We start from the raw sequence: 20,563 nt of genomic DNA on the forward strand, positions 1-20,563 counted from the left end.
GGAATAGAAATACATAAGGAGAGAACAGAGATCGCACCATAGGATCATGTTTGTTATTGGACTTAATGACTCCTAGGGGGAGGTGAGACACCCTCCCCCCCCCCGACATAAGCTGAAGGCATACTTGCCTTCTTTAAACTTGAACTTGAAACTTATTCACACTTAGGTTACAAGAGAGCCTTTGATTTTATGATTGGATGATCTGCTTTGTAGCTGTTGTGACCTCCATGCATTCTGGCTAAACATGCTATTTTTCAAGTTTTAGATCATTGGTTGCTCCAGTAACCAAGTTGGACTTAGTCAAATTTTTGTTTCTGAAAAACACAAGTGGCACCGGACCGCTACAGCACTTATTCATTTCTCCTTGCTGCTGATTAACTGTGATGCATCCCCAGCTGAGTGTTCGTGTTTACCGTTCCTCTTAACCCTTAAACCACCACGCCCGGCTATACAGTAGTCATTTCCCAGTACCACTTGCGAGTGTGCAGAAGCTGATCAGTCAGTGCCATACATTCATTGAGCAGCCAGCTCATGACCACTGCCATCCCCTTGTGAGCAGTGGGGCTGTATGCACCCCTAGAAGACATGGACACTCCTCAAACGCTGATAGACTACTTTCACATTGCTCCCGTACTTGCTGGGCTTACTTGCGGCTGCTGTGTCGCATGATATGCTTAAAAGCACGTACAGCACCTGTCCTTTTTGGCTGATTGCTTTGTTTCTCTCTCCTTTCCCAGACATCCTCTGCTCCTGTTGGGGGTACCGCTCCATTTGTGCTCCCCTATGATGTTTGTTTGAAGTGTTTGTAGAGACAGGAACTTTATTCAATCTCCTGTGTTTCTGTGACCCAAGCGTGACACCCTGTAGTCTCACTGTCCCTGGGATTGAGCCACTGCACTAGACTAGCCTGCCTGCATCCGCGCTTACCTCTCTGTGCTTGCGTGTAGCCAGTTCAAGTGCAGCTGGCTCTGTGATTTACATCCATGGCGTCAGTTGCACTTTGTACATATTGTTCCAGTAGTTTTTCTAAATAGTTTTTACAGTTCATTAGCAGTGTGTAAAATGATTAGTGTTGCAGTAATTGTGATGCTCTTTGCTTGAAAAAAGTGTTCCATTATAATTTCACTTTTTCTTTTTGAATTGTGACATTTACTTAAAGTGCAGCAAAAAAGTATTTGATGTCCAGGGATGCATTAACCCCAAGTATGAAACACCCTGCACCTTCTAAGGCTTCTGGCAATGAAAACACGCTTGCATGAATTATAGTGTGTGTATATATAGCGGTAACATCAGTATTTTACATTCTAGCACTGCGGGTGACATCAGTACAGTACTGTACAGTATGCAGGTTTACCTTTGCATACTTTTTTTTTTTGGTAATGTATTAAGTAAGATGAGTTTTAAATTAAAGTGTTTTGGTGCATATTTAGGGTTTAAACTGTGAAAATAGGCATTTTTTAACCACATCCAAAAGTTTTTTACAATTCACGGGTGCTCTAGGAACATAACCCCTGTGAATTTTGGGGGTGTACTGTGTGTGGATGGATGGAGTAAGTAATTTTGTGGGATTTTTTTTTTTTATTTTAAAGAGAACTTTTCATTCAGAGTTCACCATCATTCAACTAACATGCATCTCCACATCACAGTCCACACTTTAATACAATGCAATGGCATCTACTTGAATTAATCAAAATTTAAAGTTACACTGGGAAGACTCGTGTCTTTGTATAATTCTACAAGTTACGCATCTTCAGTTGCTTGTGTGTAGCAGTCACAGGGCTCCAGACGGCGACTAAAATGGTCACCAATGCGACTTGATTTTCTATTTTGCGACTAGTTTTTTCATTCCAGTTGCCGGTGGCGACCCTCTCTCTCAGTCTAAGTCAAGTTTTAAATTTAAAGCAGCAAAAATGGCTTTTAATTATGTGCGAACACTCTCAGCCCGCGTCTGCCTTTCCTATTACACTATCACATGATTAAAGCCGAAGCGAGGCATCAGCTGACACGCCCACTCTGCTTCAAACGTCATCTCGCTACCTGCTGCGGATAGGGATCTGAAATAGAAGAGAATCGGGCCACGACTACTCCTCGAACTCCGTCCTTACTTTCCATGTAACACGCAAAATGGCCAAACGAAAAATTTCCGACTTTTTCTCAATGCCCACTCGCCCAAATCCTGCCTTGTCTACTTCTTAACGAACTGAATATAATTCAGTCAGTGGTTTATCTGAGGTACAACCACCGGCGTCCGGAAATGTACAGTTAATAAAGGATGACAACTCCGTCCCGTTAGCAAAGTCTTCTGCGCCCACGGCTCCGACGCCTGGAAAGATAGTTTAAAGCGGCTTGGTTACAGGAGTTCGCATGGTTACGGTATGACAAGGGGAAGATGTATTTTAGCTTTTGTGCACAAGCCGGACAAGAAATTGCTGGTAAAACAATATTCATTTGTGGTACGAGCCATTTTAAAAAAGAAACTGTGAAAAAGCATGGTGAGAGTAAGAAACACAAGAATACCAGAGACTGATTGCTAGGTCTGCTCCTCGTGACACACCCATAGCAAAGGCCGTGCAACGTGCTTGTGAGAAAGTAACAGAAAATGAGATGAAAGAATTAAAAATAAAATTCAATGCAGCATATATGATTGCACTGGAAGAAATACCGTTCACAAAGTTTAAATCTCAAATTCTGCTGATGAAGAAGAATGGCATGGATGTGTCAAAAACATATGATAAAGATACAGCATGTGCAGAGTTTGTAGGTTGCATTGCAGATGAATTAAAATAATGTGCTGGAAGGAGCTTTTAAAGGTAAACTACATCTCTGTTATAACTGATTGTGGAACAGATGTCCCAGGGAAAGACAATGTCATCACATACTGTAGGTATGTATCTGATGGAACACCTAAGACTCACCTAGTAGGTTTGGCTGAGATTGATTATGGTCATGCAGAAGTGATTCAAAACACCATTAAATCCCTGCTTCAGAACAAACCCAAATTGGTGGGTACATAAAATGAGTGCTTTTGGAGCAGATGGTGCAAGCGTGAACATGAGTGCAACAGGGGGAATAGGGGCACTTTTCAGAAAAGACATAGGTAAACATGCTCTGTCTTTCCACTGTCTACCCCATCGGCTGGAACTGGCAATGCTAAACACAAAGGTCAGTGGCAATGATTGAAAAAGTTTGATCTTCTACAACTAGTGTGGAAAATGTATCATTTCAGTCCCAAAAGCAAGCGGGAGCTGAAGGCTATAGGAGCAGAGTTAGGATGCACAGTATGAAACCCATCAGCAGTAAAAACTCTGCGCTGGTTGCCACACATTTATCGTGCACTCTGTTTTTCTCCATTCAAACTATGCAACAGGTCAGGGGCAGTACACTGCTGTGCATCATCATATGCAGCACCTTGCAGTCATGTCCAAAAACATAGACATAAAGGGAAGAGCCAAACGCATTGTTCGGCAAATGAAAAGCCTGTCTTTCGTTGCCTTTTGTCACTTTTTACATGACATTTTCAGAGGTCTCAAAGCTGAGCCTTACACTTTTCAAAACATTCCTCATATACTTCCTCAGGCAGTTGCTGCAATTGAGGGCTGTGTGGTAACAATGAAAGGATTGAAGGTAAATGCTTTGAGAGAAGGGAAGCTGCAGGAATTCTTACAGCACATAGGTTCTCAACCTGAAGGTTCAGTGCAACAGGAAGGGCTATCGGCAAGCAGCAGTGAGAGGGCTGCAAGTAGCCACACAATCATAACCTTCCAAAATGTTAAATTGAAAGGCCTTCAAAATCAGGCCACATTCAGAAGTGATCTAAAGGCCGCAATTTTAAAAACAGTTGACATTACTGTTAAAGAATTAGAGATCAGGTTTGCAAACATGTCAAGTGTTACATAGCACGAACATTCAAAAGGATCAGAAATCATCAAGTCATTTTCAGTGTTTTGTCATGGTGCATGGCCAGATGACATTGATAGCTATGGCAAGTGTGAGATAAAAACACTTGTTAAATGGTACAGGGAGCACTTATCAAACAATGGCTGTGATGTCACAGCTGTGCAGAAGGAATGGCTAATGTTGAAAATATTAGTGAAGGGTCAGTTTATGGATAAGACTTATGGTGACCTATGGACAGTGATGCTGAGCAAGGACCATTCTGTACAGATTTTAAAAATCTGCTTCACTTAGTCGAAATAATGCTGGTGCTTCCGATATCTGCAGCTCAGTGCGAGCGAGGATTTTCAGCACAAAACAGAATAAAATCAAAAGTGTGCAACTCCCTAAGTGTAGAAATACTGGAAGACTTGGTAAGGATCAGTACAGAGGGCCCTACACTTGAATGTTTTGACCCAGAGCCCAGTGTAAAGCGCTGGTTGTCAGCCAGCAAAAAAAAGTGCACACCAAAGTATACTGGCTGGCCTAATGATGCTGACATTGTAATGGTTAGTGACAGTGAACTTGAAGAGTAATTTCATATATATAAACTGCTCAAAAAAATTAAAGGAACACTTTGAAAACACATCAGATCTCAATGGGAAAAAGAAATCCTCCTGGATATCTATACTGATATAGACTGGGTAATGTGTTAGGAACGAAAGGATGCCACATCGTTTGATGGAAATGAAAATGATCAACCTACAGAGCCCTGAATTCAAAGATGCCCCAAAAATCAGAGTGAAAACATTGTGGCAGGCTAGTCCATTTTGGCAAAATTTAATTGCAGCAACTTAAAATTGTACGCAGCACTTTGTATGGCCCCTGTGTTCTTGTATACATGCCTGACAACATCGGTGCATGCTTCTAATGAGGTGACAGATGGTGTTGTGGGGGATCTCCTCCCAGATCTGGACCAGGGCATCACTGAGCTCCTGGACAGTCTGAGGTGCAACCTGGTGGCATTGGATGGACCAAAACATAATGTCCCAGAGGTGTTCTATTGGATTTAGGTCAGGAAAGTGTGGTGGCCAGTCAATGGTATCAAATCCTTCATCCTCCAGGAACTGCCTGCATACTCTCACCACATGAGGCCAGGAATTGTCGTGCACCAGGAGCCACAGTACCAGCATAGGGTCTGACAATGGGTCCAAGGATTTCATCCTGATACCTAATGGCAGCCAAGGTGCTTTTGTCAAGCCTGTAGCGGTCTGTGTGACCCTCCATGGATATGCCTCCCCAGACAATCAGTAACCCACCACCAAACTGCTCATGCTGAATGATGTTACAGGCAGCATAATGTTCTCCATGGCTTCTCCAGACCCTTTCACTTCTGTCACGTGCTCAGGGTGAACCTGCTCTCATCTGTAAAAAGCACAGGGCACCAGTGGTGCATCTGCCAATTCTGGTATTCTGTGGCGAATGCCAATCGAGCTGCATGTTGCTGGGCAGTGAGCTCAGGGCCCATTAGAGGACATGGGGCCCTTGGGTCACCCTCATGAAGTCTTTCTGGTTGTTTGGTCAGAGACATTCACACCAGTGGCTTGCTGGAGGTCATTTTGTAGGGCTCTGGCAGTGCTCATCCTGTTCCTCCTTGCCCAAAGGAGCAGATACTGGTCCTGCTGATGGGTTATGGACCTTCTATGGCCCTCTGCAGCTCTCCTAGAATCTCCTCCATGCCCTTGAGACTGTGCAGGGAGACACAGCAAACCTTCTGGCAATGACACGTATTGATGTGCCATCCTGGAGAAGTTGGACTACCTGTGCAACCTCTGTAGGGTCCAGGTATCGCCTCATGCTACCAGTAGTGACACTGACTGTAGCCAAATGCAAAACTAGTGAAGAAACAGTCAGAAAAGATGAGGAGGGAAAAATGTCAGTGGCCTCCACCTGCTAAACCATTCCTGTTTTGGGGGTCATCTCATTGTTGCCCCTCTAGTGCATCTGTTGTTAATTTCATTAACACCACAGCAGCTGAAACTGATTAACAACCCCCTCTGCTATTTAACTGACCAGATTAATATCCCATAAGTTTCATTGACTATATATATTTATAGATCGCGGGGTTTGCGTTCCAGACCACCCCACCCCCCATAGCGATAGGTGAAAATCCACGAAGTAGAAACCATATGTTTGTATGGTTATTTTTATATATTTTAAGCCCTTATAAACTCTCCCACACTCTTAACATTGTTAGAGCCCTCTAGACATGAAATAACACCCTTTAGTGAAAAGTTTAAACTGTGCTCCATGACAAAACAGAGATGACAGTTCTTTCTCACAATTAAAAGAATGCAAATAGATCTTCTCTTCAGGAGCAGAGAATTTCGGAGAGAGAGAGAGCGCTGGCAAAGAAAAGCAAACAATCAAAAAATCAATACGTGTGCTTTTAAGTTTGCCGCTGCATTTTTTAGAGGATCGTCAGTATCTTCTAAGCAAACAGCCCCTCTGCTCACATCTCCTCCGTCAGGCGCAGAGAACGTCAGAGAGAGAGAGAGCGGGATTAAAGCAGACCATCAAAAAATCAATAAGTGTTCTTTTGAAAGCACCCCGATAAAGCGGCATTTCTTAGAGGTGCGTCCGTATCCACTAGGCAAACGGCACCTCTGCTCACAGCCCCTCCGTCAGGCGCAGAGAATGTCAGAGAGGGTGAGAGAGGCAGAAAGAGACAAGCAAACAATCAAGCTCCGCGCGGGATGCATATCTTTTATAGCATTGAGGAGTTTTAGTTAATATGTAATACATGCTCTGATTGGGTAGCTTCTAAGCCATCCGCCAATAGCGTCCCTTGTATGAAAGCAACTGGGCAAACAAACTGAGGAAGCATGTACCATAAATTTAAAAGACCCATTGTCTGCAGAAATCCACAAACCAGCAAAAAATCTGTGATATATATTTAGATGTGCTTACATTTAAAATCCGCGATAGAGTGAAGCCGCGAAAGTCGAAGCGCGATATAGCGAGGGATTACTGTGTATGTGTATATAATTGTACACTCATTGCGAAATGATTATTTCAGAAATGTTTGTTGTGTTAATTCTTGTGGTGTTATGTGTAAGAAATTTTCAGTGTTTGTATTTGTACTGTTCCTTACATATGTTGTGTATGTGGACTTGAAGTATTGCTTATTTGCACTGTTCACATTTGTATCATTTATTCTGTTATTATCTATAAGACCTTGCAGAGGACACTAGTAGGCAGATCAAATAGCTCAAATAGGAGAAAGGAAAGGCAGTGTGAGGTAGACCGAAGAAACAAATAAACAATACAAGTAAATATTTGTTTATTTCACATTTGGCATGCAGTAGAGATTATGGCTCCCAAAAAAGCATTTGGCTCCTAAATATTTTGGGTTTAGGAGCCAATGGCTCCCAAAAATTTTTTTTTCCTGTCTGGAGCCCTGAGTCATGTTAATCCGTTCCCAAAAATGTCCTCACAGTTCCTCCTCAGATAAAAAGGAAGCGTTTTAAAACTAAGACCTAGCGCTGATGCTTGTTGACACAGCGTTGGATAAAATAGGAGATAAACGTCCACCATAGTGACTAACAATGTGGTACAGCTTATGGAGCTACTTCCTATTGGATGCTTTACACGCACACACATTTTGACATTGCAAGGTGCACAAAAAATTCCATCAATTGCCCTCTTGCTCAGCCAGGCAACGCACATTAAACTTTTTTTTCCACACCATAGCAGTATAGTTAGCCACATGCTTAAATAGAAAGCAATCACAAATGTGTGTTGGCAAGTCCAATAAACATTGATGTGGTTATACAATGGAATAGTACATTGGAGATGCTAGAAAGGTTTTTTGGAGCAACAGCTAGTCATCTCAGCAGCTCCACATATAGGCAGTGAGGTTGATCCCGCTGTGGCTGTTATCTGCAACACATCTGCCACAGGTGCCAGGTCATTTTTCAACTTGGTGATCATGTGATTGTCATGTAGTAATCTGCTGCCGTGGATGTTCAGATGTTGCAAGTTAGGGCTACTCTCTCCACTAACCTGAGAGAGATAGTGATGCTGAAGAACTTAAAGCTTGGGGTACTGTAACTTCCCTTATTAGATTTCTGGTTTTTTATAGCATATCGCAGTTCCAAAGCTTCTATCATTTTGTGAAAAGGTCTTGTTTTCAACAATGATGTAGGGTCTCTTATCTTTACAAATAGCTTTTTTTTTTGGTGTACAAGGCGAATTTAAATGGAAGCTTGGAGCTAAATGCTGTCTCCAGTGTAGATTTATGGTGTACTCAAATATGTTACAATAATACTTAACATCTGAGTGGCACAGTTTGCATATGGCTTTGCTTTTATCCAGTTCTTAGTTACTGACGCACTGTTTGAACCCGTAGTAAGTCCACACATCTAAGTGTCGAAGGTGCTGATTTCAGTTGAGAAGGACACATCTTTAAGCGAAGTAGTAAAGTGCTTTTTCTGTAAAAAGTATTAATAGGCACATTAGTGACATTTTTACTGGATTGAACGAAGACAAGCAAAAGTCTACATATAGTAATTGAGCAGAATAGAGATTCGCGAGATCTATCTTGAGACATTAAGAATTGTTATGAATAGTTTAAATGAAAAATAACGATTAATCTGAAAATCTATTTTTACCCAGGCCTAACCACAAGTAAACATAAAATGCTGATTTAACAACATCAAAACACCTACATAATCCACTCAAGTATTCAAAGACCACAAATATAAACAAATCAAATGAACAGCACTGAATTAAATCTCTTCATAAAGAGTGCTTCTGCCTTTAAAGGTTTATTTTCTGTCCTTTTTTTGTCGTAGTGTATTCAACGTGGTATGTGTGCATGTACTGTAAACGTGCACAGGTTTTACCTAAACTATAACAATTCCTGCTCCCTTCTAGAAATTTTTGCATTTTCACAGAGCACAGTTTGCAAATAGAATTTCTAGTATCATCTGCACAAACGCTGAAGTGATCACACACTACAGACATTTTCTGTCTGCTAATTTTTGTTGCTGGAGCATCATGGAAAATGTTTTTGCAAAGGGCTTAATCGGCAGTAAGTATCAACTTATTTCTAACAATCGGCCAATGGCCAATTGCAACATTTTTGTTGCTTTATCAGTTGATCCTGATAGGCGATTGCTACAGTTGGTGCATCACTAATTCAAAGTCTATAGTTTTTCCTGTCAGTATAATTTTCTTCAGTTTTAAGGCAGGTGAACAGTCAACATAAGGCTTATGTTGAATGCTCTTAAGAATTTGAGCTATTTAGCCAAAATGTTTGGATCTGAAAATTAGCAGTGCTACTCAGTCTCAACATCTAGTGTAATCTGTTCAAATCAATTATCTAATCATCTGCGTGGACTTTGGGTTGTGTGTTTGTTTTGGGGACTGATACCCTGTCTTTTCCAGTGACCAGTACAGCCTGGATATGCTCTCACTCCCTGCTCCTCTGAATTTGAGTAAATGGGTTTGAGAGACTGTACATTATTAGTTTGCCAGTGAATACATTTGCTTTGAAATTATCAAAATTTAAGGACATTTCTGAAAACACCATAATAGAATGTAAAGGTGAATTGTGGTATTATAGGGAAATGTCAGAGTTAGAAAGATGTTGGCTTTATCCATGGTTTATATTTACCATTTCGTTTACTTGTAAGTTTTCCTTGAATTGTTCAGTTTTTTTATTTGTGTTCACTGATTTTTACTTTAGTTTAAAGAAAGGTCGGTCCACTGCAGATGTAATCATTTCTTTAAATGACTGAGTTTAAATTGCAACACTGTTTAGTCACAACATAGCTATGAACTGGTCGCTGTCAGTTTTGTCAAAAGGAATCAAAACTGAATATGAATTCACTGAACAATACAAGTTCCTGAATGTTTTTTTGTATTGATTTAAGTGCAAGAATATACTTTAGCCTGGTTTTAGCCTTCTACTTAAAGTTTAGGCAAGGTTCTACAAAACCACATTTTAAACAACGAGTACCACAATCTTGCCACATCCTTGCCACCTCCTTTGCACCTAGGCAGCTCCACTGCTGCACCACTGAACAGATGATTGCCAAACTCCGAGCTCCATACTGGATTTTAAAACAACTGCAAGTTTAACCAAATGTAAACGCATGTAAAAAATTAACTCCTTAATAAAAAAAAAAGTTGAATATTTTTGCAATAAGCAAGAGCTTGCTCACCATGTACAGTAAATGTTTTAGTGCATTAAAAAATAAATTTTCAGGAATTACATGCCCTGATGTAATGCTATTTAGCCTCCTTAGCATTGCATTTTATTCCGAAAACATGTAAAATGTGTTGCATTTTTTTTGGCATGAAATTTACATTATTAAATCTCTAAAGTATAATAATGATATAAGTAATAGTAAAGATGCCTAAAAATAGGAAATAAACAATAACAAAAATAACAGTACTAATGGTGCCAAAACAGTACATAATCTCAATTAGTCCTTTTCAGTGTGCTTTAAAAATTACCACACAAAAGACCCAATCCAATGTCAGTCGGAACAATAATAGCCTGCTTCTTTTTGGATTTTCTTTCCAGATTTCAGTTTTTGAGCAGCACACTGCACAGGTACAAGTTGGATTCTGTTTCTTTGTTGTTGGCGTTGTTTTTTTTTTTCTGATGGAGGTACTGTATATATAATAAAGATGTCTACCAATAAGATGCTCTGGATTGACCCGCGATGCTCTGAGTCAACCGCATCTCCTTAGTGGCAGTGATTGTTCTACAAGCTGGCATGCAAAGTTTGCATGAGAGTTTCTCCAGCTTTTTGTTTGTATAAGGCGCACTGTTCCACCAGATGATGAAATATCTTTTTGTAGTATTTCTTTTGTTGCCTCCACATAATGGGATCGAAAGTCAATTCTTGATCCACACGATCTACGCTACCTATCGTGCTATTGCATCAACCACAGCACAAGTCTTGGTAAACTGTTTGTTGCCTTTTGGCTCATACAGTGATTGTGTCTGCATTATGCACAGTGCTAAGACAAACCACTTTTTTGTCTTTCCATTTCAGCACAAGCATTTTATCCTTTTGCCAAGCTACTAGTGCACCTCGCTGTCATTTAGCTCTGCCAAAGTCTTCAGGCATGTCATGACTGTTGGAATGCACTGCTTTATTTGCGTCAGTCTTTCTTTGCAGCAAGATGTCAAAGTATAAAAATTGCCTATGGGTTGCATAGTAACCTTGATCCAGCAGAGCATCTATCAAAGTCCGCACCAATGACATAGAGACATCGTATTGATTGTATTATGGATCCAACATAGTCCCTTTCTCTGTGTATAGTACCAAATTCCAACTCTATCCTGTTTATAGATTTACAAAGCTTGTAAAACTTTATGCCAGATCTTATTTTTGACCCGATGTACTGTATCCATGACAGTCTGTCCTTATAAGCTATGAGACTTTCATGGATGCTGATATTGCATTCCAGAAAGTCTTTATTATTGGTAAAGTGCAGATATTTCATATTAGTGAAAACATATAGTCAAATGTAAATTCTCTAAGGCAATGGCAGCACTGCCAGCACTTTTACAACCAGAGTGATTCTTCATTCTAATGGCTTATGCAGAAAATCTGTACATTTTCCCAAGTGACACTCTGGACTAACGCTTTCATCACAGTTTTAGCAGCCCGAGTAATGCCTGGGTCTAACTCTCAGGAGGTTAAAATGTATACCGCCTTGTCCAGTCGGATCACTGTATTCCAGTGTATGTGTAAGTGAAGCTCAACTCTTCTTCAAGGCCGGAAATAAACGTCGTCCTTTAAAACTTCAAATGAACAAAATATGCTGAATAGATCACGCTGTGAAATAAACGCTGCAGACTGCTTGATAGCATATACAGGATAATGCATATGCAGTGAAATATGTAACATTAAAGCTTCATACCGATTTTTAGCGATTAACAAATTAAACTGTAATTACCTAGCTTGGGTAGAATTTTAGTGAATTTATATGGTAATTGCAGATGACATCAAACCAGAGCACTTAGAACATTCAGGTTAATCATGCAGGATTTTTCAGACAGGATCGGGATTTGGCTTCTTTTTAATGTTTGAAGGGACATGTGAAAGGCAAGAAGTTGGACAGCTTTTGCTTGTTTGATTATTATAGTGCTGAGAAGGTATATGTTATCTTTGTATTCCCATTATTTGAGATGATTGCCCTAGTAGCTGGTCCATGTTAGAATATAAACAGAATATATAAATTGGTTTGTAACTGCTCATGGGGATTTTTCTTGCTTTACCCCAGCTCCCCTTTCAATGTATGTCTAATCTCCTGAAATCACATCGGGGAAAACCATGCATTCATTACTGTACATAGGGGTACATTAGCAAATACACCTTAAAATGAGTAATGTGACTGATGACTGGAGTTGTAATAGGAAAAAATAGTGGTTTTGTTTTTACTGTTGAAGCTTTCAGTTATGCTGTACATTATATTGTTTGCCACTGAAGAAGCTAATTCTGAGCATGTTATCTCCATTTGAGTTGGTATTCATCATCTTGAATGCTTGTACATTTAAACAAGCTTAACTTGCTGAGTATTCTTTAAATAATTGTATTAGTCAGGATGACATTTGAATATTTATCTATAGTTACTGAACATATATTTCTTGTTTTCAACAGACAAGGATGCAGAGCCTTCAACCTGAGCCTGCTGCACGTTACCGGAATGTGATGGATGCTCTCTGGCGCATCATCAGGACTGAAGGAATTTGGCGCCCTGTGCGAGGCTTAAATGTTACAGCAATAGGGGCGGGTCCAGCGCATGCACTCTACTTTGCCTGCTACGAGAAGCTGAAAAAGACACTTGGTGATATCATCCATCCGGGTGCAAACAGCCATGTGGCTAATGGTACCAGTGCCCTTCCTCCAACTCTGGAGAAAATTACTTGCATTTTCAATAAGCTGTTTAAAGATGTCCACATGAAACTATAAGCTTAATAGAGAAGTGTTTTTTTTTTTTTGTTTTTTTTTTAGGCTTTTTAAGACTTTAGATAAAAAAGACTAATCTGTTACTATTGCTAACCTGTTTCAAAACTTGATTTGTTTAGTTGGAGGTAAATTTACACAGTGATATCTGATGCACTGCACTTGCTAGAGTATTCATACTTTAGGTTCAAAATATTCTGTTTAAGTTTATACCAAAGAGAAGACAACTACTCTAGAATAGGATGTGGATGTGTAGAGATGTAGAGATGTTTTCTTTTGCATGTTTGTCACACAAAATGTATCTGATCATCAAACACATTTAACCATTAGTCAGATATAACACAAGTAAACACAAAATGCAGTTTTTAAATGATGTTTTTTATTATTTAGGGAGAAAAAAAATCCAAACCTACATGGCCCTGTGTGAAAAGTAATTGCCCCTGAACCTAATAACTGGTTGGACCATCCTTAGCAGCAATAACTGCAATCAAGCATTTGCGATAACTTGCAATGAGTCTTTTACAGCGCTCTGGAGGAATTTTGGCCCACTCATCTTTGCAGAATTGTTGTAATTCAGCTTTATTTGAGGGTTTTCTAGCATGAACCGCCTTTTTAAGGTCATGCCATAGCATCTCAATTGGATTCAGGTCAGGACTTTGACTAGGCCACTCCAAAGTCGTCTTTTTGTTTTTCTTCAGCCATTCAGTGGTGGATTTGCTGGTGTGTTTTGGGTCATTGTCCTGTTGCAGCACCCAAGATCGCTTCAGCTTGAGTTGACGAACAGATGGCCAGACATTCTCCTTCAGGATTTTTTGGTAGACAGTAGAAATCATGGTTCCATCTATCACAGCAAGCCTTCCAGGTCCTGAAGCAGCAAAACAACCCCAGACCATCACACTACCACCACCATATTTTACTGTTGGCATGATGTTCTTTTTCTGAAATGCTGTGTTCCTTTTACGCCAGATGTAACGGGGCATTTGCTTCCAAAAAGTTCAACTTTTGTCTCATCAGTCCACAAGGTATTTTCCCAAAAGTCTTGGCAATCATTGAGATGTTTCTTAGCAAAATTGAGACGAGCCCTAATGTTCTTTTTGCTTAACAGTGGTTTGCATCTTGGAAATCTGCCATGCAGGCCGTTTTTGCCCAGTCTCTTTCTTATGGTGGAGTCGTGAACACTGACCTTAATTGAGGCAAGTGAGGCCTGCAGTTCTTTAGACGCTTGTCCTTGGGTCTTTGTGACCTCGGATGAGTCGCCTCTGCGCTTTGGGGTAATTTTGGTCGGCCGGCCACTCCTGGGAAGGTTCACCACTGTTCCATGTTTTTGCCATTTGTGGATAATTGCTCTCACTGTGGTTCGCTGAAGCCCCAAAGCTTTAGAAATGGCTTTATAACCTTTACCAGACTGATAGATCTCAATTACTTCTGTTCTCATTTGTTCCTGAATTTCTTTGGATCTTGGCATGATGTCTAGCCTTTTGAGGTGCTTTTGGTCTACTTCTCTGTGTCAGGCAGCTCCTATTTAAGTGATTTCTTGATTGAAACAGGTGTGGCAGTAATCAGGCCTGGGGTGGCTACGGAAATTGAACTCGGGTGTGATACACCACAGTTAGGTTATTTTTTAACAAGGGGGCAATTACTTTTTCACACAGGGCCATGTAGGTTTGGATTTTTTTTCTAACTAAATAATAAAAACCATTTAAAAACTTCATTTTGTGTTTACTTGTGTTATTTGACTAATGGTTAAATGTTTTTGATGATCAGAAACATTTTGTGTGACAAACATGCAAAAGAATAAGAAATCAGGAAGGGGGCAAATAGTTTTTCACACCACTAGAGATATAGATATATATAGATATAGAATTTTTTTTTTCATGTTTCTTTTTAGCATATAGCAAGTATAGAAATAGGATTGTTCCTATTTTTGTAATTATAAAAGTATAACTTTCAAAAACTCTAGTCCAATAGTAAGGTGTGGGGTTAGTGAAAGAGGTTAAGGTCCTGACAGCACAGGGCGCAAGGCAAGAAAAAGCTCTACACAGAGCGGCAGGTCCTGCTCTGGTTACCTATACTTACATGGGGATCAACTTAAATTCACTAATAAACCTCACCTACACATTGTGGATGTGACAGACAAACCCATTCATACCCAGGGTGCTTGATCAATAAGGCAACAGCGTTGCTCACTGCACCAAAGCACAACCTTTATGTAGGAATTATTTTCACAGTTAAGATCTTTGAGTCTGCTATGATTTCAAAACTAATTTTCTTACTAATTACTAAAATACTAAGTAAACTAATTACTTACTTTGTCTCACATACTTAAGATTAGTGGCACATACCCTGAACCTGTTAGGGAGCCAAAAAGTCAAATCTTTTTCCTATGATAAGAGTATTAAAAGATGATAAAAATTTATTTATTTTTTTAAATGATCTGGTTTTAGTAGTTCAGCTTATTTTGTCAGCAAGCTGAAATTCTAATTGTGTATGGGTGGAAGTGCATTTTTTTTGCTTCAGTATTGGATAGATAAGTAGAAATCTGAGCTACGTTAATGTTTTATGGCAATTCTGATCCTAGGTTTTTTGATGATCACTTTGATTTCAGAATATATTCAGAAGTGTCATGTACAGTTAGGTCCATAAATATTTGGACAGATTTTTCTAATTTTGGTTCTGTACATTAACACTGAATCTATACTAATAAAAGACAAAGCCCTCACTGACTGACTGACTCACTCACTCATCACTAATTCTCCAACTTCCCTTGTAGGTAGAAGGCTGCAATTTGGCAGGCTTATTCCTTACAGCTTACTTAAAAAAGTTAAGCAGGTTTCATTTCGAAATTCTACACGTAACTGTCATAACGGTTGACCACGTCGGCTATGTTAAACTTTCATATGGCCCCATCTTCGCAAAATCTGGTAGGCGGCTTCCCTGCGCTAACCGAAACCAATGTACGTACTTATTTCGGTGGTATGATGCCCCTGTCGGCCGCCATATTGAACTTTCCAACGGTGTTTGTTACTTATTGGTCCATCTTCAAGAAATTTGGTACGCGGGTTTCCAACGCTAACTGAATCCTACTTACATACATTATATACGTCCATAGCCTGCAGCTCGGTCACCGTGTGAGGCGGCGTTGGGTCCCCCATCCCAACGCCTCCCACATTGTTGGCTGCCTGCCTATATAAGGCTGCCCGTCGTTCCAGTCTGTATGTTCCCTTCCTTGCTTTGCCATGGGATTCATGTCTCCCTGATGATGATAACTACAGCCTTTTTGTTTAATCCACGGCTTCTCCGCTGTTTTATTGTTCATTTATTACAATTATAGTTATTATGTAGGTATTTTAGATTTACTTTACATTGTTCAGGTACCCATTTCCTTTATCATTCCAACCGTACCCCCATTAACATGTCTATCGAGGTGATCACAATTGATCAAAGAACTGTCACTTACTGAGTGGTTTCCATGCCCGGAGATGGCACCTGCCTTTTCCATTCTCTTTGTTACATATTGCACGCCTTATCAGGCTCACTCTTGATATCTGGAGAAACATTGTGTCTTATGTATTGAATGACTGGGACAGGTTCAAGGTGTGGACTGATGACGGTACAGGAGATAATTATACTACACAGGAGCACTATAAGAGTGAAATGCTTAAGCCGTTCACCTATGGTTCTGCATGTGAGTTGATGGCTGCTGCTGAATTGTTCGGTTGTCACTTTCAAGTGTACCCAAATGGCTAAATATTTTACACCTTTCAACAACTGCCAATGCCTCTTAAACATCTTAGATTCACAGGTGACGATTTCAGTAGTGGACACTTTGATGTTTATGAATGTTTAAACTCTCAAAAGCTGGATGTGAAGTTATCGATGAAACAATTTGTATGCTTACAACGCTTGACAGATGCCGAATGTCACTTCAACACAAGTCCTACAAATACTGTAATTGAAACAAACCATGAAACTCAAACCGATTATGACAGCAGCAATCCAAGCTGTGAGATTTGAGACAAGATTACTTTTCACATGGCCAACTGTGCGTTGCATGCTCAAGAGTAAGCTCAGCGCACAGCTTGGTCATGTTACTACCAGAGGGCCGAACTGACAATGTGGTATACAAAGAGATCCTTAACAAATAATTATTGTTTTTTTTCCCTCGGTTTAAAAAGGATTAATTTTCTTCTTAATAAAAATTTTAAGGCAGTACTTCGCCGCTGCGAAGCGCTGCTATTTTGCTAGTTTTAAATAAAACAACTCGGATGCAGTTTTAATTCAGTGGGGTGAACAAAACGATTGCATAAAAATGTGAGGCAACTAAAGCATTTTTTTTAACACAATCCCTTCATTTCAGGGGCTCAAAAGTAATTGGAAAGTTGACTCGAAGGCTATTTCATAGGCAGGTGTGGGCAAGTCCGTTGTTATGTCATTATGAAATTGAGCAGATAAAAGTCCTGGAGTTGATTTGAGGTGTGGTGCTTGCATCTGGAAGATTTTGCTGTGAACAGACAACATGCGATCAAAGGAACTCTCCATGCAGGTTAAAGAAGCCATCCTTAAGCTGCGAAAACAGAAAAAACCCATTCGAGAAATTGCTACAATATTACGAGTGGCAAAATCTACAGTTTGATACATCATTAGAAAGAAAGCAAGCACTGGTGACCTCGGCAACGCAGAAAGACCTGGATGCACACGGAAGACAGCAGTGGTGGATGGTCGCAGAATCATTTCCATGGTGAAGAGAAACCCCTTCACAACAGCCAAGCAAGTGAACAACACTCTCCAGGGGGTAGGCGGATCAATATCCAAGTCTACCATAAAGAGAAGACTCCATGAAAGTAAATACAGAGGGTGCACTGCAAGATGCAAGCCACTCATAAGCCTCAAGAATAGAAAGGCTAGATTGGACTTTGCTAAAGAACATCTAAAAAAGCCAGCACAGTTCTGGAAAAATATTCCTTGGACAGATGAAACCAAGATCAACCTCTACCAGAATGATGGCAAGAAAAAAGTATAGAGAAGGCGTGGAACAGCTCATACCACATCTGTAAAACACGGTGGAGGCAGTGTGATGGCTTGGGTGTGCATGGCTGCCAGTGGCACTGGGACACTAGTGTGTATTGATAATGTGACACAGGACAGAAGCAGCCGAATGAATTCTGAGGTGTTCAGAGACATACTGTCTGTTCAAATTCAGCTAAATGCAGTCAAATTGATTGGGCGGCGTTTCATGATACAGATGGACAATGATCCAAAACATATAGCCAAAGCAACCCAGGAGTTTATTAAAGCAACAAAGTGGAAAATTCTTGAATGGCCAAGTCGGTCACCTGATCTTAACCCAATTGAGCATGCATTTCACTTGTTGAAGACTAAACTTTGGACAGAAAGGCCCACAAACAAACAGCAACTGAAAGCCGCTGCAGTAAGGCCTGGCAGATCATTAAAAAGGAGGAACCCCAGCATCTGGTGGTGATCAAGACTTCAGGCTGTCATTGCCAGCAAAGGGTTTTCAACTAAGTATTAGAAATGAACATTTTATTTCCAGTTATTTAATTTGTTCAATTACTTTTGAGCCCCTGAAATGAAGGAATTGTGTTAAAATTTACTTTAGTCCCATCACATTTTAATGCAATCTTTTTGTTCAACCCACTGAAATAAAGCTGAAAGTCTGCACTTTAACTGCATCTGAGGAGTTTCATTTAAAATTCATTATGGTAATGTACAGAACCAAAATTAGAAAAAAGTTCTCTGTCCAAATTTATGGACTAAACTGTAGATAAATCAAAACATAGTGGTAAAATGTTGTAGTTTAAGCAATGATTTTAATGCATTTTTTGTTAAAATGCAGTGAGTATCGGGTTGATGTGGGATGCATTACTTGACATGAACCAGCTTTCTCCCAATGCAAGGCTTAATTGTTTCTATTCCTTCGTCTTCAACCCTGGTCAGAATTTTGACTTCTACTTTCTGGCTAATTTCTGGAAGCCTTTATACTTGGTTCACTTTTGACTTTTTTGGTTCACTCAGTGTCTTGAGAAAGTCTGTTGCAATGAAAGTGCACTATTTAAATGTGTTATAGCATTGCAGGGTTATAGGATGCATACAGTATGTTCCAGTTGGTTATACTACTTGTAAGAATCGTGCTGTCGTGTAAAGTTCTTTCACTAACCTCAAGCTTGACACGTTAATGTTATAACTGTTGTTGCATGGGGGTGGACTAAAGTAACATGTAATACACCTGCCAAATTCAAAGTTCAGACTTAACAATAGCGCACTCATTGCTTTGTTAAAAAGTGTTTCAAAGGTGTCCACTACTAGAAATTTAACCCCACTCCCACTTTAGACTGTCTAGTTTCCATAGAATAACATACACAGCAGGATCTAACCTCTCGCCTTTGTGAAAACCGTTGGGAGTCCAAGCCCAATTGGAAGGAGGCCCTTTTGATATGAAGTGAAAGGGCATGAGAAAGTAGTGTTATAGAGGACTGCCTATAAGCATAGACTTGCATTATGGTCAGTTTTTAGTTGCCTAGTTTCAGCTTTGTTGAGAAACTTGCTATTTTTCTGTGCTGTTGACAAATTTTATTGAATAGTTCAATTTCTAACAGAACATATATACTAAACTGGATGAAAGTAATTATGAACTGTTTCTTTTAATATGCCATTTTTTGATTGTGCTTTTTCACTGTTAGCTTTCAAAGAAAGATTGCCCCTTTAAAATGAGAATAAGTCATGGTAAGTTTGGAATGCAAACTTAGATACAGAGCATGCAGTTTCCTGCACACTTTACTCACTTGTATGAAAACATTTGGAACAGAGCATATGTAAAATAAGTGGATCTATCCATTTGACAGCTTTTTTAAATATGGTTGAAATGGTCTGACTGGGATGTGGTCACAAGATTATTTATTCCTGGTTTTTAATGTGTCAAGTGCTATCCAATTGTGATCAGATCACTGAAAAAAAATCATGTTAATGCCTCATGTAAACAAGGCTGGAGGTTGGCTGGACTGAAGAAAGACCATTAATTTGTAGAGGAGATAATGGTTAACAAATGCTCGTTGGTTTTACTGTACTGTATATTTTTAAAACCTGCTTATTTTCATACTATCATATTAAAGAGGAAAATGCAACCTTCAACGAACCAGCCACTCTGTTGTGCCATAATACCATTTCCTTTATAGGGCTTAAATTGTTAAAGTAAGCCGTGAACAAGTCCTATTCATGCAGATGTGTGCAAAGGTCGCAGATTATTTAAGTAACCATGGGATATAAACATATATAAAATATGGTCTTACAAATGTGCAGTTAAATTTTTTTTTTTTTTTCCCCTCCTCCTCTGGTAACAAGTGCAAGTGTTCAGGGAAAAGTGTAAAATGTTTAAGTTTTTAGAAAGTGTTTATAAAGTAATGAAACGTGCATGTCAGAACTTTTATCAGAGTATATAATTCCATATTAATTGGAACCAAATGTTCACAGTAGTGCCAGAAATTATTTGTCTATATAGATAATGTGGACAAACAATAAAACTGTAGATGGACGGATATTTTTGTTATTTATATGCATTTTCAAAGTCTTTAAGCTTACTTACAGCAGTGATATTGGAAAGGCAGCACTGATTAGTTGCTAACAGTTGAAGAAAGTCAACTTGAATGCATGATGAAGAAATGTGCTGTGGATGGGATGGTACA

At 39.6% G+C, this 20,563-nt stretch overlaps 1 protein-coding gene across 2 annotated transcripts in view; it reads left to right on the forward strand.

Moving 5' to 3' along the window:
* The window catches only part of slc25a28 (solute carrier family 25 member 28), a 44,234-nt gene that overhangs the window by 15,969 nt on the left and 7,702 nt on the right, over positions 1 to 20,563 (forward strand). Inside the window, exons 1-2 of one of the 2 annotated variants that reach the window (XM_039774694.1) lie at positions 12,674 to 12,789; positions 19,565 to 19,607. In XM_039774694.1, coding sequence (XP_039630628.1) covers positions 12,778 to 12,789; positions 19,565 to 19,607 — 55 coding nt within the window. In that variant the 5' untranslated portion in view covers positions 12,674 to 12,777. Of the gene's footprint in view, positions 1 to 12,560; positions 12,790 to 19,564; positions 19,608 to 20,563 lie in introns of those variants that run through there. The other variant, XM_039774685.1, reaches the window with a different exon arrangement.

This window comes from Polypterus senegalus, chromosome 1, assembly GCF_016835505.1.
Source record: "Polypterus senegalus isolate Bchr_013 chromosome 1, ASM1683550v1, whole genome shotgun sequence".
NCBI lineage: Eukaryota > Metazoa > Chordata > Cladistia > Polypteriformes > Polypteridae > Polypterus > Polypterus senegalus.